The sequence below is a fragment of the Cebus imitator genome, unplaced genomic scaffold (genome assembly GCF_001604975.1).
Source record: "Cebus imitator isolate Cc_AM_T3 unplaced genomic scaffold, Cebus_imitator-1.0 Scaffold64, whole genome shotgun sequence".
In the NCBI taxonomy this organism is placed as follows: Eukaryota; Metazoa; Chordata; class Mammalia; order Primates; family Cebidae; genus Cebus; species Cebus imitator.
The window spans coordinates 5,956,037-5,978,725 of NW_016107379.1; the positions used below are offsets into that span (position 1 = coordinate 5,956,037).

The 22,689-nt window shown below is 49.0% G+C and overlaps 1 protein-coding gene across 5 annotated transcripts in view; it reads left to right on the forward strand.

The window, feature by feature from the left end:
- WHRN (whirlin) overlaps positions 1-22,689 on the forward strand; it is a 105,383-nt gene that overhangs the window by 29,072 nt on the left and 53,622 nt on the right. For all 5 annotated transcript variants that reach the window (XM_017530272.2, XM_037739175.1, XM_017530273.2 and 2 more), the window contains exon 3: positions 10,311-10,436. In XM_017530272.2, the coding sequence (XP_017385761.1) occupies positions 10,311-10,436 (126 nt within the window). The remainder of the gene's footprint in view (positions 1-10,310; positions 10,437-22,689) is intronic.

Genomic DNA, 22,689 nt, shown 5'->3' on the forward strand with positions numbered 1-22,689 from the left:
GGTAATCCAGAAATGAGCACTAGCGAACAAGATAATATAATGAAGATAGTGCAAACTGATGGGAGGCAGTGAAACCAGGAGCAGGGTAGAGTGCCGGGGAGGGAGGGGCTGTTTGGGGCGAGGTGGTCAGAGAGGACTTCTCTGAAGGGTTGGCTTCTGAACTGAGACCTAGAGAGGGAGAGGGACCTGCTGTGTACCATTCAGGGACTGAAAATCCCAGGCAGCAAGGACAGTGTGTGCAAAGGCCCTGAGGTAGGACTGAGGCCAGCGTCTGCAAGGATTGAGCAGATGGGAGGGTGGGGGCTGGGTAAAGTGCCTCTGGGAGTCTCAGAGTAACTCGTATAAGATCATGGGACCGGGCACAGTGGCTCACACCTGTAATCCCAGCTCTTTGGGAGGCTGAGGTAGGAGGATTGCTTGAGCCCAGGAGTTCAAGATCAGCCTGCACAACACAGTGAGGACCCATCTCTACAAGTCATTTAAAAAAAATTTAGCCAGATGTGATGGCATGCGTCTGTGGTCCCAGCTACTTAGGAGGCTGAGATGGGAGGAACACCTGAGCTCAGGAGGTCCAGGCTGCAGTGAGCTGTGATTGCCCCACGTCACTCTAGCCTGAGCGACAGAGTAAGCTTCCGTCTCAAAAATAAAAAAAAAAAAAAAAAATGCAGAGGTGGAGGCTGCATGAATCGTACTCCAGGGAGGACTCAGAGACCACAGGAGGCAGGAGACACCCTGAACCATGCCAGAGAGGCCTTCCCAGATTCTGCAGCCCCAGACTGGCGCACCCACCCTCCTCTCTGCTCCTCCTCTTCCTGGTGCAGTGTGGAAAGCCCATTTCCTATTGGGAAGAGGCATGCGCTGATGTCTCTGGATCCCTGGCTGCTTGATCTGGAGTAAGGGGCCTGGTGGGCTCTGATTCTCTTCTCTCCAGCAGCCTGGTCCCATCTTCTGATGGTCTAAAAAGCCACGACCAGACTCTTGGACCTCTAAACATAACCTCCACAGAGGAGGTGCCTCTCTCAGGAGGTGGATTCTCAGGGCAATAGTGACATAAAAATCACACATATAGCCAAGTTACCCCTGAAAATCCTTATGCCATCCACCGAAGCTGGTTATGTTTTATAGCTCTTTTCAGGAGCGTCCTCCTCTGTGCCGTTGTATGAGAACTGTCCTGTGATGCTGGAGACAAAGAACAGAGGGAAGAACAGATGTGGTGCTCTGGGAGTCAGACCCGGCTACTCTGAAATCACTGTCAAATCCTCAGACGTGAATGGGGCAGGTGCAGAGCGCTCAGGGCACAGCTTCCCGTGTCGTGCTAACCCGCGGCCTCTACAGCTCTCATAAACTGGAATGGATTTGTCGTGGGGGGTTAACTGGGATAATGTCAGTGTGGCAGGGATGGTAAGACCTTGGGTCCCAGGCGGCCTGAGTTCAAACCTTGGTTCTACCTCTTGCTTTTAGTTTTTTTGGATATATACGCCCAAGTAGAATTGCTGGACCATATGGCGGTTGTATTTTTAATTTTTCGAGGACCCCACATGATGTCTTCCCTAGTGTCTGCTCCACGTTCCGTTCCCACCAGGGGTGCACAGCGTTCCACTTCCTCCGCATCCTGGCCAGCACTTGTTATTCTGTTGTTTTGATGGTAGCTGTCCTCGTGGGTGTGAGGTAGTGTGAGTTTTTTCCTGATGTGTCTTCGCTTTGGGCCTTTATGTGACGCCTTAGCAACGTGATGACAGCGCTGAGGGTCCCAGCAGGGACTTGGTGGTGTTCAGGGGCAAGGTCAATTCTGCCTCTTTTTAAGCTGTTGATCCTAACCATTCCCCTGTTTCTCCTCCCCAGTGTGAGGAAGCAGGTTTGTGGCACAGGACTTGTTCTGGCACATTCCGTGAGGTATAAATGTGATACATGTCCTCTGAAAGGGACAGTGAGAGTGCTGTGGTGTGTAGAGGAGGGAGATCCTGCCCACCAGAGAAATTGGGTAAGGCTTCCTGGAAGAGGCAGCATTTTAGGTTTGGACATGTGGCAGTAGAAGGGAAGGATGATCCAGACAGAGGGAATAGCATGACAATGTCCAGAGGTTAGAGAGCACAAGACGGGTCCGAAGCGATTCCTTTGGCTGTGGAACAAGGTTGGAGAAGTAGAATATGGAGTTGGCTCCTGCAGGCTGAGATGCTGGGCTGGGAATGTGTGGGTGGGGGACAGTTTATTTCTGTAGACAACAGAGACTCGCTGGGCATTCTCTTAAATGGTGAGGGAAGAAGGGCAAAATCAATTCCAGGTTTGCAAAGACCTTTAGCAAGACCATGAAAAAGAAGGTGTGCAAAGCTCATTTTCAAGAGGGGTGAAAGTGTCTAAGTATAAACACAAAGAACTTCTGGAGCCGGTGGTGATGTTTCTTGTTTTAATCAAGGTGAGCTTCCAAGGGGGAAAATGAACCTTGGGGGAAGGTGCCAGCACTCCCTCCCGTGCGCATATTCAGGATGAGATTGTTCTTGAGTTGAAGTGGAGTGAACTCATTTCTTTGAAATGGAGGATGGTTTGAATCCGCTTGCAGGACTGGGATGGCAGGAGAGAACGAAGGAAGACCTAGGGGAGGAGGCTGCATCAGGATGGGAGAGTGAGGGTGTTGCTTTGGGGTCTTTGGGGTGGAGGGAGCAAGCATGTTTCCAGACCCTGCTCTGAGGCCGGCGCCTTCCCTTCTCCTCCGTGCCTCCCACAGGCTTGGGAATGTGGTCTGAGCTGCAGGACCGATCACCTGTTCTTGGGTTCTGACTGTGAAAGTGTGGGGGCTCAGCCTGGGGCCATTGCAGAGCATGCAACAGAAAGTCACAGATGGGCGTTCAGAAGAAGGCTTGCTTCTCCTGCCTCTGCTGCTTCCACACACCACACTTACACTTCTGTCACGCATATTTTTTGGAGATGGGGTTGTTAACCTGGTGATGACACAGCATCAGAGTGATGGAACCACAGCTTCCCAGGGCTTTATCTCTGCACTGCAGTTTTCAGATTTCACCGAAAACTGGTTTTGTAGAGTCATTTGACTGACAAGCCTGTCCTATAAAATACCTACAGGTAGTATCATTACTCCCATTTTCCAGATAAGAAAATGGAGTCCTGGAGAGCCTGCATGAATCATCCAGGTCATACAGCTAGAGAGCGGCTGGGACAGGTCATGCTTACATTCTCAGGCTTACGCCTGGGCCCTTCAGTGTCCCCTGGCTCTGGCCCTTTGGGTCTGGCCCGTGCACAGCTGCAGTGGTGGCTTGGCTCCCTCCGGGTGGAGAGACCACAGAGGCCGCCTGCCACAGCACCAGTCATCTTGGTCAGCATCTGGAATCTGCTCTGGGAGTGATGGGGGGCAGGAATAGCTATTTGTAGAACTCAGATGCCCCTCTCACCCCTGCCCGGTCATTTGCCCATGAACTTTATTGAGAACCTCCTAAGTCTTGTTCCTCTGCAGTGTCCCTGTCCCACAGCCCTTGACTCTGCAATGAGCAGTGAGAACCTGCTGCAGCAGACGCAGCCACTCCGCCAAGCCCATGTGTCTCCAGCAGCCACAGAAACAAAATGGACCCTGCCCTTCAGCTCAGGCTGCTTCAAGCCTGGAACACAAGGAGAGGGGGTTTTGGGCTCAGCAGCACTGGGTGTGAAGCCTGTTTCTGAAACTTCCTGACTGTGTGACCTTGGGCAAGCCACTTAACCTTGAATGAGTCACTTAAGCTTTCCCATCCTTGATTGGAGGATGGTCACACCAGCCATGGGGGGCTGTTTCATGGATTAATAATCAAGGCTCATAAGCACAGAGCACAGCGCCTGGATATAGCGATGAATTCCAGCAACAGCCATCGGTTACTGAATGCTGTCTAGGTATAGTCTCTTTCCCCCAAAGCATGTACGTTTGAGTGCTCTGTGTACTGGGGCTACAGCAGTGCTGTGTATGCTAAGAGTGCTCTGCGTACCGGGGATACATCAGTGAACAGACAAAGAACAGACCACACCTTGGCCACTGTCAAGGGCTGACACTCCAGTGTGTTGTGGGGGGACCATGAGGGGCATGAGAAGAAACAGTATACAGTTTATTGTAAAATGGGAGAACTAAGCAAGGAAAAGGCATGGGGGCATGAGAGGGTGGTGTATGCATGGGGCAGTGTTAGCGAAGGGGCAGGGAAGGCCTCACTAAGAAGGTGACAAAAGAAAGGCTTTGGGCCAGGCGCGGTGGCTCACACTTGTAATCTCAGCATTTGGGAGGTCGAGGCGGGTGGATCATGAGGTCAGGAGTTTGTGACCAGCCTGGCTAACATGATGATACGCTGTCTCTACTAAAAGTACAAAAATTAGCTGGGCTCGGTGGCACACGCCTATAATCCCAGCTACTTGGGAGGCTGAGGCAGAAGAATCGCTTGAACCTGGGAGGCAGAGGTTGCAGTGAGCCGAGAGCGTGCCACTGCACCCCAGCCTGGGTGATACAGCAAGACCCCATCTTAAAAAAAAAAAAAAAAGAAAAGAAAAGAAAGGATCTGGAGCTAATGAGGAAGTGATTGTACATGGATCTGGCCCGTCTGGGCAGAGTGCCCCAGGCGGCTGGAGGCCTCAGGCAGGAGAGCAGGGCCTCCGGAGGAACAGCGGCAAGACCTATGGGATTACAGAGGAGTGAGGCAGCAGGCACAGGCAGCCAGACTCTGAGTGAGACGGTGCCATGGCAGAGCTTTGAGCAGAGGAGGGATCTGGTGCAGATGAGGGTCCAGCCAGACTGCCCAGCTGCTGGATGGAGGGTAGATGGCAGGAGCAAGGGTGGAAGTGGGGAGTCCTGGCATCCTCATCTTTACAACAGCCCTGTACGGTGCTATGAGTTAGGGGTGCTTTTGGCTGGGGATCACAGAAGGCCTGTATTGCAGGAGCACACACACTCAGGTGTTCACTGCTCTCTTCGGAAGTGTAGGTCTGGGCAGCCCCAGCTGTGGTTTGCCAGGGAGTGAGTCTCTCCTTGCTCCTGTTGTTAGCTCTTGCCTTGGGCGTGTTGCTTCACAGCTGCAAGATGGCAGCCACTGCTCCTGCCATCACAGCCTTTCACAGCTGTGCCCAAAGCAGAGTGGGTGGAGGGAACAGGAGGCCCTTCTCTTCCTGTATTTCTGTCTTTTCAGAGTGGGGGACCTTACCCAAAATCCCCTAGCAGACATCCCCCACCACCCCTCTTGGCCAAAACTGGCCTAGAACTACCTGCATGTATTCCAGTCCCTGGTAGAGGGGAACGGATGACCTAGACTGGTGTCATCGCCTGGAGCTGCTCTGGTTGCCTCTGGACATAGTTGAGGCTCCGTGTCAAGGCAGGAAGGGAGATGGCTACTAACTTGGCCATGGGCAGTGCTGGCCCCAGGCAGATGGTACAATTCTCATTTTATAGATTGGGCAACTGAAGATCTGAGAAGCAACAGGCTTATCCTAAGGGTGCCCAAAAGTAGGGGCAGAACCAGGACTTAAACTCAGGCCCGTGAGAAGCAGTGTGGTGCCTTGGTTAAATGCCCAGGCAGGCCACGCTGCTGGCTGTGTGAATCTCAGACCCATCATTTCACCCCCCAGTGAGAGTCGAGCCTCAGTTTCCTCCTCTGGAAAGTGGGAATAACAACAAAACCATAGAGGAGGAGTGAGGATTCAATGAGGTAATTTGTGTAAAGTACTTAGCACGGCGCCTGGGACATAGGAAGCACTCAGTACATTTAGTGATCAATTTCATGAGTTATTATTCTATTAATATTATTAGCAGTAGTGTTGTTGGTTTCACTGGGCCAGGCTGCGTCTCACAGTGTCGTTTGCTTTCCCACAGATGAATTCCGTTTCGTGCCAAATGCTGGTTGAATTTTCAGCAAGTGATTGAGGCAGATTACCCTGTGCTTGATAGAACTGTCATTACAGTTCTGTGATAAAGACTCACTTTATTCTGATGTAAAGAATTTATGGGGAGGTGGCGGGGAGGTGGGGAGGATTGTTTTCATCCTTGGTATTCAGAGGAGGCTGCTGCAGACATGGGCTGCCATCTGTGTGTTCCTGGGCTTGGCTGCAAAGACACCCAAGCTCCTCTCGGCTCTCTCCCTACTGAGATCTTCATGTCCTGGAGCTGCAAGGGACCTAGGTGGGGGTGGCGGGGTGGAGTGGGGTGGAGGACTGACTGCAGGTCACCCAAGGAGCTGGGATCCTGGGTGCGTAGACCTCAGGCCAGGCCTGGCTTGTGCCAAGCCCTTAAGGTACAGCATGGAGGAGGGGGCCCTTCTGGGCATGGCAGGAGTGGGGGTCAGGGCAGGAGCTGCCTACTGTGTCCTCAGCCAGCCTCTCTGCTCTGTCCCTGGTCTGAACCTCACCTTCCTCCCACATCACCACATCGTAAGACACACCTCCTCTCATGGGGGAGCTCCAGATCCCCTCTCCTGCTCCCTGTCCCCAGGAGTCTCCCCGCAGTCCACAATGGAGTCTGTCACTGCCCTGCCCGCTCACAGCCCAGCCTCTTAGCCTGGCTCATGGCACCCTCACCAGCCAGGTGAATTTCAGTCATTTTCCCTGCTCTCCTGGCACACTCTGGCCATATAGGACCTGAGTGGTGACTCCAGAGGGCTGCGTGCTGTCCTATGTGTGGGCTTAGCACGTGTCGTTGGTCCTGGGGCGGCACATTCCCTCCTCTGGCCCTGGGTGCCCCCCCACACCGCCCAGCCTTCAAGGCTCAGTGGTCATATTTCTGGGGAACTCTGCCTGTGGCTGGGCTCCTGGGAATAGACTCTGAGACCAAGATTTGCCTGAAAAAGGTTTATAGGAGTATCCTCAAGTTTGAAGATGTCCACCTCCTCCTCCCTGGAACCTGTGAGTGGAACCTTATATAGCAAAAGGGATGTTACAGATGTGAGTGAGTGACGGTCTTGACATGGGGGATTGTCCAGGTGGGCCCAGTGTCATCACAAGCGTCCTTGTAAGACAGAGTCAGGAGGTCAGAGAAAGAGAGATGTGATGATAAAAGCAGAGAGCGACTGATTAGAAGGTGCCGTGCTGCCAGCCTTGAAGGTGGAGGATGGGGCCATGAACCAAGGAATGCAGGTGGCCTCTAGAAGCTGGAAGAGGCAAGGAAGCCGGTTCTCCTCCAGAGCCTCTAAGAGGAGTGGGGTCCTGTTGGCACACTTTATACTTCAGCCTCCCAAATGGTCAGATAAGAAATCTGTGTTGCTCTTAGGCTCTGACTGTGGTGATTTGTGGCAGCAGTGCCCTGGGGTCAGTGCTGGCAAAGAAGTGAGGGACACAGGACAGGGCTGTGGTGCCCTCTCAACACGGGTCTCGGCAGGTCCCACAGGGAGCTCTGGAGCTGGGATGGCCCTGCAGAGGTGTCCAGAATTGAGGCAGGGGCCGGCTTTTACCCAGCCCCATCAGCCGCTAGCCACAGAGCTGCTTCCGGGGAGAGGTATGATCCTGGTGAGGTGCTCCCTTGGCCTAGGGCAGTTCTTGAGGAGGGACTCGCTGCCCTGGAGAAAAGCGCCTTGGTCCTGGAGGGGGTGCACTGTCCCTTCCTGGGTGGCCTTGATCTTTCCTATCAGCATTCTCTTACCACCTGGTGACTCCTGAGCCTCTGGAGGGACCCAGCACAAGGCCTAGCACAGACTCCCGGCTCAGAGGTGTTTGGATGGAAGTCCAGCCTGGCTCATGTCCACACGGTCATCCCGGCCTGTGCAGCAATCCACCGTCATCGTCCCCCATGAGGAAGGCTGTGGCACGTTTTCCATGTCGCACCTGCTGGCTTGGCCAAGATGCCACTGTGAGGATAGCCACAGACAGTTTCCTAGTGCCTCCCTGTGCCAGCCATGACTCGAAACAGTCTACATAAATGGACCCACTCATCCCTCACAGCAGCCAGGAGAAGTGGGCATGACCGGTTTCTCTGTTTTCTAGATGAGGAAACTGAGGCACAGAGAAGAGGTGAAGCAGCTTGGCCGGGGTCACACACCTAGCAAGTTGGCAGTCTGGCTCTGGAGCCCGAACATATATTAACCACCATTCTGTGTCGCCTCCCAAATACACAGAGCTGCCTGTGACAAGGGACCAGGGTGGGCCGTGAACCCAAGTCCCCTCAGATCTGCTCAGGCCTTGGAGCTGGCACTGCACTGGGGCAGGACGGGTCAGATCATGGGCGCTAGGTCACTGTTCCCAAGTCTGACCTCCAGTGTCCGCAGAGCCTGCTGTTTCTAGAACATCTATCGAACCAGCGGCCGCCTGTGGGTCTCCTGCTTGCTCCCTGCCGAGCTCCGTGGGTCTCACCAGAGCCCGCCTTATTAACGCGGCCATTCTGTCTGAGGAGCAAACTAGAGCTGGTCCCACAGACCTGGGATTATCCCGGGCATTACCCCACGAGCTAGACCACCCTGCCATACTGCGGAGTCTGCCGTCCTGGAACCAAACCCTGGAGAGTCACTGTCTGTTGGGCTCTTTCCTGACGTCGGTCGGCAGCCAACAGGAGCAGAGCCACTGCTTTTGTTTCCAAGCGGTGGTCATCAGAGAGAAGCAGTGCATTAAAGGGTTCTGTGTTCCCGAGGTGGGCAGAACCCAGGTCTGACTTGGTCACGAGTCAGCTGCGACTGTGTGACATTGTCCGGTTTCCTAGCAGGACTTATGTGTACAACCGAACCAACAGTAGCTGATATTTATTGAGCATCTACTAGGGGCCAGAGACCGGCCACAAGCTCTGACTTGTCTCTTAATCCTCTTCATGGTAACCTTATACAACAGGCAGATATTATTGTCATCCTCATTTTTAGGGGAGGAGGCTGAGGCACAGAGAGGTTAAGTAACTTGCTTAAGGTCACACAGCTGTGCCCTCCCCTGGAACGTTGGGACTTGAGTCTGTATTCTTCACCACCTCTCCCCTGAGACAACATGTTTAAAGGGCACAGAACGCTTAACTCTTGGATGACTAACTTCTGAAATAGAAATCTGGCTGGATGGCCTTCCCTGCTGCAATGAGCTGTTTCCTGGTGCCTGAAGATCCCCACCGTCCCTGTCCCGTGGGCAGTCACACTGCTCTCTCTGGACCCCTCGCATGTCACCGGGTCTTGTTGCCGCGTGTGTCTGTCCTCTTTGGGCTGGGTTTCAGCTATTCTGGTCCCCTGCTTGCTTTTCCGTGAATCCGCCATTTACACCCAAGGTACACTTAACCTGCACATTCCTGCTGCCTCCCTCATGGATTAGGACCCCTTCCGGAATCTGCCTGCAGCCCCCACTGCCTGTCCTCCCGAGCCCCACCCTGGCCCCAAGCACTCCCTGCTCTGGCCACAGTGACTCACCTCCTCCTGGGCGGTGCTTGCCTTCCTAACTGAGCACTGACATGAGCCATCCCATATCCCTGGAATGCTCCATTCCCCCTTCCCCACCCCCTGTCTGACTCTCGCTCACCCTCCCATCTCATCAGAGACACGCCACTGTCTCCAGGAAGCACCCCCCACCCCAGTCAGGACTATTGCCCCTTCTCTGCACCCATGTGGCCCTCGAGGTGCTTTGTCACACGCTGATCACGCTGCCCATGAAGGTCAGTTGACTGTCTGTACCACTAGACTGTGGGCCCCTCGTGAGCAGGACTGTGTCTATCTCATCTCCGAGCCGCAGCTCTGGGGCTGCATTTAGTGGGCAAACCCTATGTATGTAGAGCTAGGGACCGTCATGGTCCTTTAGGACGGATGGCAGAGCAGAAGACCCCAGGGAGGCAGAAGACCCCCAGGGAAACAGCAGACATCAGGAGAGATAGACTCCTGAGGTGACAGGAGACCCCTGAGGTGACGGGAGGCCCCTGAGATGATGGGCCCCTGAGGTGACGGGAAACCCCTGGGGAGGCAGGGTGGTGGCTGTTCTGATTCTGGCCTGAACCTTGATCCTAAGGAGGGAAGATATCACCTAATTGAGGCCCCGGGGTGTGAACAGTCACCCCCTGACTGGAGCCTCAGTGAACGTGGCCACTGTGACTTGAGGAAGGTGTGGAGTGTCTGAGAAGTCTCGGATGTTAGCCCTGAGGGGAGCTGGAGGTCATCCCTCTCAGCACCTTCTTCCCACTGCAGTTGCAGCTGTGACCCAGAGAGGGTGAGGGGCTTCCTCAAGGTCACCCATCAAGTCAGAGCGGAGCTGGGGCAGGAAGTGGAATGTTCTAGGGTATCTTCCAGGACTTGGCTTGGGCCTCCTTGCCAGCCGGATAAGCTGTGCTCTTCAAGGTACAAGAGGAGGCTCTGCAGCCTGCTGTCTCCTGAAGGTATGGCTGCCCCAGTCCCTCTGATGTTCTCCTCTCCCTCTTACAGGTGAACCTGGTGCTGGGGGACGGCCGGTCACTGGGCCTCACGATCCGTGGGGGAGCTGAGTACGGCCTTGGCATTTACATCACTGGCGTGGACCCAGGCTCTGAAGCAGAAGGCAGCGGGCTCAAGGTGAGGGGAGGGTGTGAGGGAGGGCAGGCTCTGTGTGTGGAGCTCTTTGCTGCTGATTTTAATCAGACTTCCAGCAAAGCAATCAGCACCCCACCTTGAGGACTGGTCCCAGCTGGGGAGCCCTCCCTGGCTGCTGTACATTTAAATTCACAGCTCACAGCAGCAGCGGGGTGGCCGCCTACGTGGCGTGGGCAGCAGGCCAGCCTGAACTTGTCGTGCTACTGTTTTGCAAACAGTGCTGATGGCCTGTGACGGCCCGTGATGGCCCTGGCTTCAGGGTTTATTAGGATGTGTTGACATGGAAGAGGAGAGAAACTGATGTGCAGGGTTGGGGTTCCCTGGGCAGCACTAGCAGTTGTTGAAATGATATTATCGGCTCCCGTTTTATTTATTTTTATTATTTATTATTATTATTTTTTTGAGAGATGGGATCTCGCTATGTTGCCCAGGCTAGAGGTCAGCCACGATCCCACTACTGATCAGCACAGGAGTTTTGACCTGCTCTGTTTCCAACCTGGGCCAGTTCACCCCTCCTTAGGCAACCTGGTGGTCCCCTGCTTCTGGGAGGTCACTATATTGATGCTGAACTTGGTGCGGATACCCAATCGACATAGTGCACTGCAGCCCAGAACTCCTGGGCTCAAGCGATCCTCCAGCCTCAGCCTCCCGAGTAGCGGGGACTACAGGCATGCGCCACCACACCCGGCTGTTAGCTCGCATTTTAAGAAGCCTAACTCTGTGCCCAGCATTTGTGATCCACTTTGCACATATCATCTCATTGACTCCTCAAGCTGCCCTGAGGGGTAGGGTATTACTACTCACATTTTCCAGTTGAGGAAACTGAGGCATAGAGCGGTTAAACTGACTTGTCCAAGGCCACACAACTGGTGGGTTGCACAGCAGAATTTGAAGTTAGGCAGTCTGAATTTCAAAGCCCTCACTTAGCACCCTGCTGGGGAGCCCGGGAACTCGCTCAGAGAGGCGAAAGGAGGATGCCGGACCCAGGACACCAGTCACCAAATTAAAGAGCACAGTGTGTTTGGGCTAAATTCTGATGCTGGGGATGCCACAGCAGCAGCGATGGGTAGTGGTGACCATGGCACAGGTGGCATTTGAGCCAGGCCATGGGGAGTGTGAGAGAGAGGGATGGGTAAAGGGGAAAGATGGGAGCGGCTGGCCAGAGGACCACGCGTCTGAGTGTTGGTGACTCACTGCATGGATGCCTAGTCTGTGTGCAAAGTCAGGGGAACACAGCACATGATGAGGCTGTCTTTGTAACAAAGGGCCTTCCTGTCATGCCCCGATACCACGAGATTTCATGCTTCATGCAGACAAGAAGAAAAGGTCACATGTGGCCACCAAACCACATCATGGCAGACAGGCTGGAGTACAGAGACGATGCGTCCGTCATGTTTTCTTAGGAAACAGGCATCGTGGGAAGAGCTCTGGGTTTGCCATAGGGGAGACTGGGTTCAAGTCCCAGTTTTGTTGCTTTTGCTGTCACAGCTGTGTGACCTTGGAGAGTCCCTCCACCTGTCTGGTGTTCCCTTTCCTGTATAGTAATACTGAGTAAGTCCTCTCCAGACACTGAACCTGCTGGCATCTTGATTTTTGACTTCCAAAACTGTGAGACATACATTTCTGTTGTTTATAAGCCACCTAGTCTCTGGCACTTTGATATAGCAGCCCAAAGGGACAAAGGCAGACATCATCATCATCATCACTGACGTGATCACTAACATCTGTCGTGTCTCCCCTTTCCCAGTTACTCTTCCAAGTGCTTTACATCATTAACTTGCTTCACCTTGCTTCCCTTCCCTATATAATAATAACAGATAACATTCCTTTCTCAGGATTATTGCAAAGATCACATGGGGGAATTATTTACTATAGTAAACATCACCATTGATTGTGTTCCTCCAAAATTCATGCATTGAAATCCTTACCCACAAGGTGATAGTATTAGGAGGTGGGGCCTTTGGGAGGTGATTAGGTCATGAGGGTGGAGCCCCCTGAATGGGATTAGTGCCCTTATAAAAAATGCTGCAGGGGCTGCCTCACCCCTTCCACCATGTGAGAACACAGCAAGAAGGCACAGTCTATGAACCAGCAGATGGGTCCTCACCAGCCAATGAACCTGCTGGTGTCTTGATCTTGGACTTCCAACCTCTAAAACTGTGAGATGTGAATTCCTGTTGCTTGTAAGCCACCCAGTCTGTGGTACTTCGTTATAGCAGTCCAAATGGACTCAGACAAACATCATCATCATCGTCATTATCGACGTGGTAATTTACACTGATCATGTGTCTTTTCTCCCAGGTGCTCTTCCGGGTGCTTTACGTCATTAACTTGTTTAACCTCATGATACTCTCGTGAAAGTAGGTTCTGTTGTGAGCACCATTTTTATTAGTTTTAATTTTTGTGGGTACATAGTAGGTGTATACATTTGGGGGATACATGAGATGTTTGAATATGGGCATGCAGTGTGTAATAATCGCATCGTGGAGAATGGGGTATCCATCCCCTCGAGCATTCACCCTTTGGTGAGCACCATTTTACAGGCTCAGTAGGTGAGACTCAGAGAGTTGCACAGCTAATGAGAGGGAAAGCCAGGATTCCCATCCAGGAATGAGGAGTCTGATTCTAGAACTGTGCCCATAACCAGGCCAGCCAGATGGGTAGGAGGTGTTCCACAGTGTCGGTTGGGTCTAGTTGATTCTGAAACGTGTTGGATCTAGGTACTTGCTTTGCTTTTGGCAGGTAGGAGTGAAGCCTTGTTGGGACTCCAGGAGGAAATAATCTTATAATATTCTGTGTGCAATTTTTGTTTAATAAATTTATGTCGGAATAATTTTAGACTTAGTGAAAAGTTGCAGAGAGTTTCTGTTTATCCTTCACCCAGCTTCCTCTAATGTTGACATCATGTATAACTGTGGTATATTTGTCAAGACCGAGAAACTAACATCAGTACAATATCGTTAAACACACTATAGGCTTTATTCACAGTTTCTCCGCTCATGTATTTTTTCTGTTCTAGGATCCAGCCTATTCCAGCATACTACATTGCATTTAGTCTGTATGAAGTTTAAAAGTCATTTATTTCCCCCCAAAAAACTTAAAAGTTAGAGGCAGTTTCTAAACACAGAGGAAAGATTTTGAATAAGTGGAGGAGATTGGGGAGGAGGAAAATGGTGGCAGAGAAAAAGAGATGAAGCCCGGATGAGTGATTTCCCAGAGCACCTGCTGTGTGGGGCTTCAGACCCTGGTACAGGCAGGGCACAGACTTGGCTCCGAGCTTCCTGGCAGCCAGCACAAAGAGTGAAGCAGGTCAGTGATGTCTGTAAGAGGAAAACAGACCAGCTGGGTTTGACATGTCCAGTTATTACTCCTTCTGAGGCCTCAGAACAGTTTTCCTCTCGTCCTTCCTTGAGAGAACGTTGTGTGGTGCCATAGTGTCCTTAGTGACATAAATGCATGAACAGCTTACATACCTTGTTGGTGGTGAATACCCCTGATTAAATCCACGTTAAGAGAAAGGGAGAGCGGGAGCATTCCAGAGACACAGCATGTTAGGTCTTGGCCTGAGAGCACTAAGCATCTCTCCTCCTCTCTGATTACCGATGAGTGGTGTCTTTTATTATCACGTTACTTTTTTATTGAGCAATTTCTCTGTCAGGAACTGTGCTATTCTCATTCATTATTATATAATTTTTGCAATGATATGTTTAAAGAAATAATGTTCTTCTTGCCAATTTATAGATAAGAGATTCAGGAACAATGTTAAGTGACTTGTCCAAGACCACCCAGCTAAGTGCTAGAGCTGAGATTTTAACACACGCCAGCAAACTCCAAGTCCACGTTCTTAACCACTATAATATAGGACCTCCTAGCCCTCGGTTTACAGCTGAAAAAACCAAGACTTATAGACTTAAGCTGAGTTGCCCAAGATCAAATTCTTTCTGTTGTCTGAGCTGTTATTTAAACCCAGGCTTGACAGAGCCTGGGGTTGCCTTGTGCAGAGAAGGACAGGAGCCCTGGGACATCCACGACAAGCTATGCGAAGGTGGGCCTGCCCTTCCCCTCCCCCGGCCACGGTCTCCCTGCTTGACACTTGGGCTAGATGATCTCTGAGCTCTTCTCCTAGATCTGCACATTTTCCTGGCCTGAAAAGTTGCAGAGTTCTCTTTACACAGAGTAAAAATTTTAAGTGAGTAGAGGAAATTGGGGAGAAGGAAAATGGGGGACAGGGAAAGAGATGAAGCCTGAATGAGCGATATTCCAGAACAGTTGCCGTGTAAGGCTGCAGCTACAGGCAGAACACAGACTTGGCCCTGAGCTTCCTGGCAGCCAGCACAAAGAGGGCGCCCAGACGCCAGGAATGTACTCCATTCTGTAGTTTTCATATTCACGAAGAGATGTCAACATCAGTAACCAGCTGATAGCCCTCTTTTCTGTGGAAGGATGTGGACAGTCCATGTAGGCAAGTGCCTGTGGCTGTCTCTTGCTTTGCCTCTTTCCATTTAGTCTGTGAGTACATATACTAATGATTCCTGTAAGCTATCACTGTACTTTGCAGCTTCTGAGCTGAGCAAGACGGACACAGTTTCTAACCTCCTTAGCTTATATTCTAGTAAGAAAAACAAAAATTATACAACTGTGTATTTAGTTACAACTGTGACAAATACCAAGATGGCAAAGCACATGGAACCAATTGAGTGTATAACAGGGGAGACCAGCCCTGGTCTTGGATATCTGGGAAGGCTTCCTGGAGGAGGAAGCATTTCGGTTGAAATTTAAAAGAGAACAAAACTAGTTATGTGAAAGAGGAAATGAGAATTCCAGGCAGCAAGAACAGCAAATGGCAAGTCCCTGAAGTGGAAAGAAATGTCCCAGCATGCAGAGGAAGGCCCGTGTGGCTGAATGCAGAGAGCCAGGTGGGGAGAAGATGCCTGGCGATGCTGCTGTGGAAACAACCAGGTCACACAGGAGCTGTAATTCACCCAGGACGGTACAGCTGTGAAAGACGATGGTCAAGGTCTGCAGTGATTAATGTGGCAGGATGTTCGTGGGGTGTTGTTAAGTGAGAAATGCGGACGGCAGAAGCACATACCTAACAGGATTTCATCTGTATTCTGCACGAATGCAAGACTATGCATAGAGAAGCATCTGTGCTGGACGCACACCACAGTGTCAACAGTGGTTATCTCAGGTGGTAAGATTAGGGATGATTTTCACTTTGCTCTTTATGTCCTTAGGCCGCATCTGAATGGGGCAAGTATTCCTTTTATGGCCTTAAAAACAGCAATAAAGTGATTTCCATTCGGAACCAAGGCAGAGAAAGAATATTCCATAGAAGTTTTCCACTCACTTTAGTTTGCCTCTCAGTTGCAGGCAATCAAAGGCTTTATTTGCTCATAAAATGCCCACCTTCAGTAAAGTCCTTTCTATCTTCAGTGCCCTCTGCAGTAAAGCATTTTATATTCCTTCCATTATTGTACTTTCCCCTCCAAGGCCCTTTGGATATGCTAACACCTGCCTACACTCACTTGGGCATCCAGGACTGATTAATTCTTTGTATTGCCAATGCACTTTCGGTGGAATTAGGCATATTGAAATGGAATAAAGGGGCTTGGCTATGTGGGCAGTGGAGCCAAGAAAAGGCTTTATTTGTAAATAGGGCTCCTTGCTGCCATGCAGAGCTTCCCTGGAGAGAAAATGTGCCTTTTGCTTGGCTTCCAGCTGCTCAGCCCACTTAGCTCCTGAGGGCCTGGTTTGAGTCCAGGGGAGGGTCAGGACGGCACTGCCCTAAGTGGAGAAGCACTTAGGGGGGTCAGGCAGGTTCCCAGCATTTGCCCTGGGGAGGCCCCATGGAACTTGACACCTTTCCATCCCCCCCCAGTGGGGGCTAACACCCCTTTCAGAGTTTATCTTTGGATCTCTCTTATTCCTTTGCACCTGCCCCCAGCTTTAAACCCCGCCAGAGAATGGACCACAGAACCTTCTTTGTTCCTTTAAGGACGACTGAGATTGACTGGCATTTAAAATTAACCATAGTGATAGCAGTTGCCATTTATTAACCAGTCATTATGAATCAGGCACTGTACTCACACATTAGATACACTTTTATTTTGTCCTGGTAGCCGTGTGGGGGACATTAATAACATTATTTAATACGTGAACAACTGAGGCTCAGAGAGGTGCAGTATTCCCTGGAATTACACAGGGATCTAGAATCTGGCCTTTTAAGGCCCTCCAAAGGTCATACACTGTGCTCTGCCACCTTCCAAGTACCCTGACTTGATCAAATATCAAAAGACTGCAGAGAGAGGAAATAAAGGACATTGAGTCTTCTTAGAAATCACCAAGCTCCCCAAGCCCAGTGTGGTTCCTGGATCTTGCCTGGCCCACGTCCTTCACACCTGAGGTTACCCAGGGGTGGGAGCACATTTCATCTCTGCTAAGGGAGGCAGATGCCATCCTGGCTGAGGCTCCTTGGAACAGAATCTCTGTTCCCATGAATGTCTCATTCTTGGGGTCACCACGATGTTGCCTGTGGCCACAGGGCAGGCCCATCAAGTGTCTGCTGAAGGAACAGTGTTTCAGTGACGGTGGGGATGACCTGCAGCTCTGCAGGTCTATCACGGATGCTGGGCTTTGCCAGGGGCCTGACCATATTGGCTTCATAGGTGAAGCCAACCGAGCTGGGACTGTCCCCTCCACAGACTGGCTTCTGCCAGGGTCTGTTCTCCGCACCTGCCCTCTCTGGACAGCATCCCATGCTAAGTACACACCAAGCAGCAGGTGATCGATAGGTGTCATCTCTCTCTACCCAGCTCTAGGAGGTAGGAACTCTTTTTTTTTTTTTTCAGATGGAATCTTGTTCTGTTGCCCAGGCTGGAGTGCAGTGGCGTGATCTCAGCTCACTGCAACCTTTGCCTCCCAGGTTCAAGCAATTCTCCTGCCTCAGCTTCCTGAGTAGCTGCGATTACAGGTGCCAGCTGCCCTAATATGCCCGGCTAATTTTGCGCACGCGCATGCGCGCGTGTGTGTGTGTGTATGTGTGTGTTAGTAGACACAGGGTTTCACCATGTTGGCCAGGCTGGTCTCAAACTCCTGACCTCAAGTGATCAACCCACGTCAGCCTCCCAAATTGCTGGGATTACAGGTGTGAGCCACCACACCTGGCTGAAATTCTTAGCCCATCTATAAATTGAATTGAGTGCTTGTTTAATGAATGTCTCTTCTTCTAGATCATGGCTACATGGGGTAAAGAATGAGTGTTCTTTATACATCATATCCCTTCCCAAGACAGCACCTGGCACATATTAGGTATTCAGGAAATTGTTTTTGTCTTAAAGTGACTGTGGAGAAGGCAGGCTCTGAGCCAGGTGCCTTTGACTACAAACCTTCTATCTTGAGCACTGTCTCCTTTGCATCCTGGCCTGAACACAGCACAGAGCAGGCATTTTTGTTTGAGAAGTGTGACTGGTTTTTCCACTCACCTGGGTTGTGAATTGAGCAATCAGACCCTGTCTCTCAGAGACGCTTGCCTTTGGGGTAAAGGAAACTGAGTAGCAGCCTGGCCCACAGTGAGGTTTGCTCGTCACAGGTGCTCTCTGGACGTTAGGTGCCATCTTCAGCTCTTCCCTGATGGAGGGCAGATGGCAGGAATCAGTCTACACTCACAGATCTCAGCTGCCAACCCTCCATTTTACACATGGGAATGCTGAGGGCCAGAGGGGAGAAAAGGACTGTCTGAGAGAAGGGCCCAGAGCTCTGGGCCCCCAGCATAGAGCCCCCTTGCCATCAGGCAGTTTGCGTTTGTCTGCTGATTCTGTCCTGATGCTTCTGTTGGGAGGTGAGAGCAAGCCCAACAGACTCTCCATGCCTGCTTCCTGTGTCTTCCTGGAGGAAGGGGTGTGGTTACTGTGTTTGTTTTGCATTGCTATAAAGGAATACCTGAGGCTGTGTAATTTATAAAGAAAAGAGGTTTATCATGACTCACAGTTCTGCAGACTGTACAAAAAGCAAGGTGCTGGCATCTGCTTCTGGTGAGACCTCAGGATGCTTCTACTCATGGCAGATGGTGAAATGGGAGCAGATGTGTCACAAGGTGAGAAAGCGAGCAAGAGAGGTCCCGGGCTCTTTTAAACAACCAGTTCTCACATGAACTAGTAGAGCGAGAACTTACTCATTACCTCTGGGAGAGCACCAAACCCCTGTGACCCAAACACATCCCAGCGGGCCCCACCTCCAACATTGGGGACAAACATCCAGACCACATCAGTTACTATATAATATTTGTTTAATAAGGATCTTTTAAATGTATTTCATTCTGTGATTATGGCTGATCTTACGACAATCCTAATGAAGATGACAAAAATAATGTCTTAATATTTATATAATTCCTGACAGTTTAAAAAAACCTCAGAAAATAAGGGTATCTTACAAGCAACTCTCTGCCTTTAAATTCCACAACTTGGATGAATGGACCAATTTCTTGAAAGACCCAAACTACTAACACTCAAGAAAGAAAAATAGGTAACCTATAGATATCCTGTATACTACATGTCAAAAAGAAATGAAGTTTATAGTTAAATTTAAAAAAAAAATCAAACCCAGACAGTTTTATGAATGACTTCTGTCAAGCAGTTAAAGAAGAAATACTGTATTTTCTCGTACTGAAAATAAGACATGAGAGAATACTTCCCAACTCGTTTTAGGAAGCTGGTATTATACAATACTAAGACTAGATACATTATAAGAAAAGAAAACCCAACCACTATCCTTCACAGACACAGATGGAAATATTCTCCACAAAACATTAGCAAATCAAATCCAGCAATCTCTGTGAGGGATAATTCACACCAACCAAGTGGGTTTTATACAAGGAATGCAATGCTGATTTGAAAAATCAATGTAATTAACAAATTAAAAGAAAAAAGCCATGTGATCAGAGAACGTACTTAAAAAAATTCAACATCTATTCATGATAAAGACTCTAAACAAACTAAGAATCAAATCTGAGGAAGAGTATCCACAGAAAACTCACAGCTAACATATTTCATGGTGAAAAATTAATGCTTTCCTTTAAGATTGAAAGAAGGCATAATATTTCTCTCAATTGTTCTACTCAGTATCATACTAGACATTGTATTCAGTGTAATAAGTCAAGAAAAAGAAATAAAAGGCATACAGATCCAAAAAGAACAAATAAAACTCTGACCGTCTGCATAGAAAATTTCAAAGATTCGGCCAGGCATGGCGGCTCATGCCTGTAATTCCAGCACTTTGGGAGGCTGAGGTGGGCGGATCACCTGAGTTTGGGAGTTTGAAACCAGCCTGACCAACATGGAGAAGCCCCGTCTCTACTAAAAATGCAAAATTAGCTGGCCATGGTGGCACACGCCTGTAATCCCAGCTACTCAAGAGGCTGTGGCAGGAGAATCACTTGAACCTGGGAGGTGGAGGTTGCAGTGAGCTGAGATCGTGCCATTGCACTCCAGCCTGGGTGACAGAGCAAGACTCCCATCTCAAAAAAAACAAAAAACAAAAACAAGAAAAAAAGAAAAAGAAAATCTCAAAGACTCGCAAAAGACACAAAAGTCAAAGTACAAAAATCAACTGTGTTTCTAGCCATGAACAGCTGGAATCCAAGTTAGTAACAATACCATTTATAATAGTACTAAAATACTTAGGTATACATAGCCAACAAAATATGTGTCGTTTCTGCATGCTGACAATTACAGAACAAAAAAACAAAAACCTAAATAAATGGAGAGACCTGTGTTCATTGATTGGAAGACTAAATATGTTGAATCTTCTAATTTGATCTAGATTCAACATAATTCCAATTCCAACCCCAGGAAGCTGGTTTTTTTGTTTTGTTTTGTTTTTAAATATTTATAAGCTGGTTCTAATTTTTTTATGGAAATACAAAGAAACCAGAGGGGCCAAAACAATTCTGAAATAAGAGCAAGTTGGAGGACTCTGTACCTGACTTCCAGACTGACTGTAAAACGAAGGTAAACAAGATAGTGTAGTGTCAGTGAAAGGCGGGGTACATAGATCCGTGGAACAGAATAGGGTCCAGAAATAAACCCACACAAATATACCCAAGTGATTTTTGGCAAAAGTGCAAAGGCAATTCACTGGAGAAAGAGTAGTCCTTTCAGCAGATGGTGCTGGAACAATTGGCTGTCTATATGCAAACAAGTGAACCTCAGCCTCACACCTTATATGGAAATCAACTCAAAATAAATCATAGACTAAAATGTAAAATGTAAAACTATAATACTTTCAGAGGAATTTATAATACAAAATTTGTGTGACCTTGGGTTAGGCAAAGTATGACCAATAAAAGATTGACACAACAGACTTTATTAAAATGAAAAATTCTTGCTCTGCAAAAGATATTCTTTTTTTTTTCCCCCTCACTCCCATTGCCCAGGCCTGAGTGCAGTGGTTAGATCTAGGCTCACTACAGCCTCGACTTCCAAAGCTCAGGTGATCCTTCCACCTCAGCCTCCCAAGTAGACTATAGACACGCACCACCATGCCTGAAAAGGTACTTTTAAGAGAATGAAGAGATAAGTTACAGAATGAAAATATTTTCTAGCCAGGCGTAGTGGCTCATGCCTATAATCCCAGCACTTTGGGAGACCAAGGTGGGCAGATTGCTTGAGCCCAGGAGTTCAAAACCAGCCTGGGCAACATGACAAAACTCTTTCTCTACCAATAGATACAAAAAAAAATTACCCACTTCTGGTGGTGCATGCCTGTCGTTTCAGCTAGTAGAGAGGCTGAGGTGAGAGGATCACTTGAGCCCAGGAGGTCAAGGCTCCAGTAAGCTTTGATCGTGCCACTGCATTCCAGCCTCGGCAACAGAGCAAGACCCTATCTCAAAAAAAAAAAAAAAAAAAAAAAAAGAAAAGCAAAAGAAGAAAAGGAAAATAAAATATTTTCCAATCACATTTCTAACATAGAACTTGAAAAGATGGTCCTCAACTTATGATGGTTTTATATCTCAATAAACCTATAGTAAGTTGAAAATATTGTAAATCAAAAATCCATTTAGTACACCTAATTACCAAACATCACAGCTTAGCCTAGTCTGCCTTAAATGAGCAGAGCACTTACATTAGTCTACAGTTGGGCAAAATCATCTAACACAAAGCCTATTTCTTAATGAAGTATTGAATATCCCATATAATTTATTGAATACTATATTGAAAGTGAAAAACAGAATGGTTGTATAGGTGCTTGAAGTATGATTTCTACTGAATGCATGAAGTTGAAAAATCATAAAGTGGACCCACTATAAGTCAGAGACTGTATCAAGAATGTGTGAAAAACTCTCAAAAACCAAATGGGCAAAATATCCAGGAAACTTTTGTGTTAGAATTGCAGTGGTGGATGCATGACTCTGCATTTGTCAAATTCATAGAACTGTACATCACAGAGTGACTTTACTGTATACACATTTGTAGAACTCAGCCAGGATGGGCATGGGAGAGGGCACCGCGTGGACAGGGAGAGGAAGATAGAATGCAGACTGAGATGAATGAAGACAACACAACTGTTACGAATGATTTCCATAACCACACTGCAAGGGGATAGAGAAGGAAGGAACTGACCTAAGTAGCTCGGAAGCATTGGTTCAAATGGTATTATAAGACAGAAACCAAGAAGAGCCATATACCAACACTGTACTTCAGTTGAAATCCCCCTGCCCCAAAAGTATATGGATTAGGGGCCGGGTGTGGTGGCTCATGTCTGTAATCCCAGCACTTTGAGAGGCTGAGGTGGGCAGATTACCTGAGGTCGGGAGTTCGAGACCAGCTTGACCAACATGGATAAACCCCGTCTCTACTAAAAATACAAAAAATTAGCTGGGCATGGTGGCACATGCCTGTAATCCCAGCTACGGGAGGCTGAGGCAGGAGAATCGCGTGAACCCAGGATGCAGAGGTTGCCGTGAGCCGAGATCGTGCCACTGCACTCCAGCCTGGTCAACAAGAGCAGAACACTGTCTCAAAAAAAAAAAAAAAAAAGCAAAATTGTGTATGTATATACACAGAGATGAATAGATACAGAAATAGATGTGGATATGTGCACCTGTATGAATTATTATACATATTTATTGTTCCTCACTCTATCCATTGAGAAGGGACTGTAGCCTGGGTCACCCCAATAAAAATAGGTACACCTAGCAGCTGGATCTTGGTTTCTAAATACTGTTCTTCAAATAAGA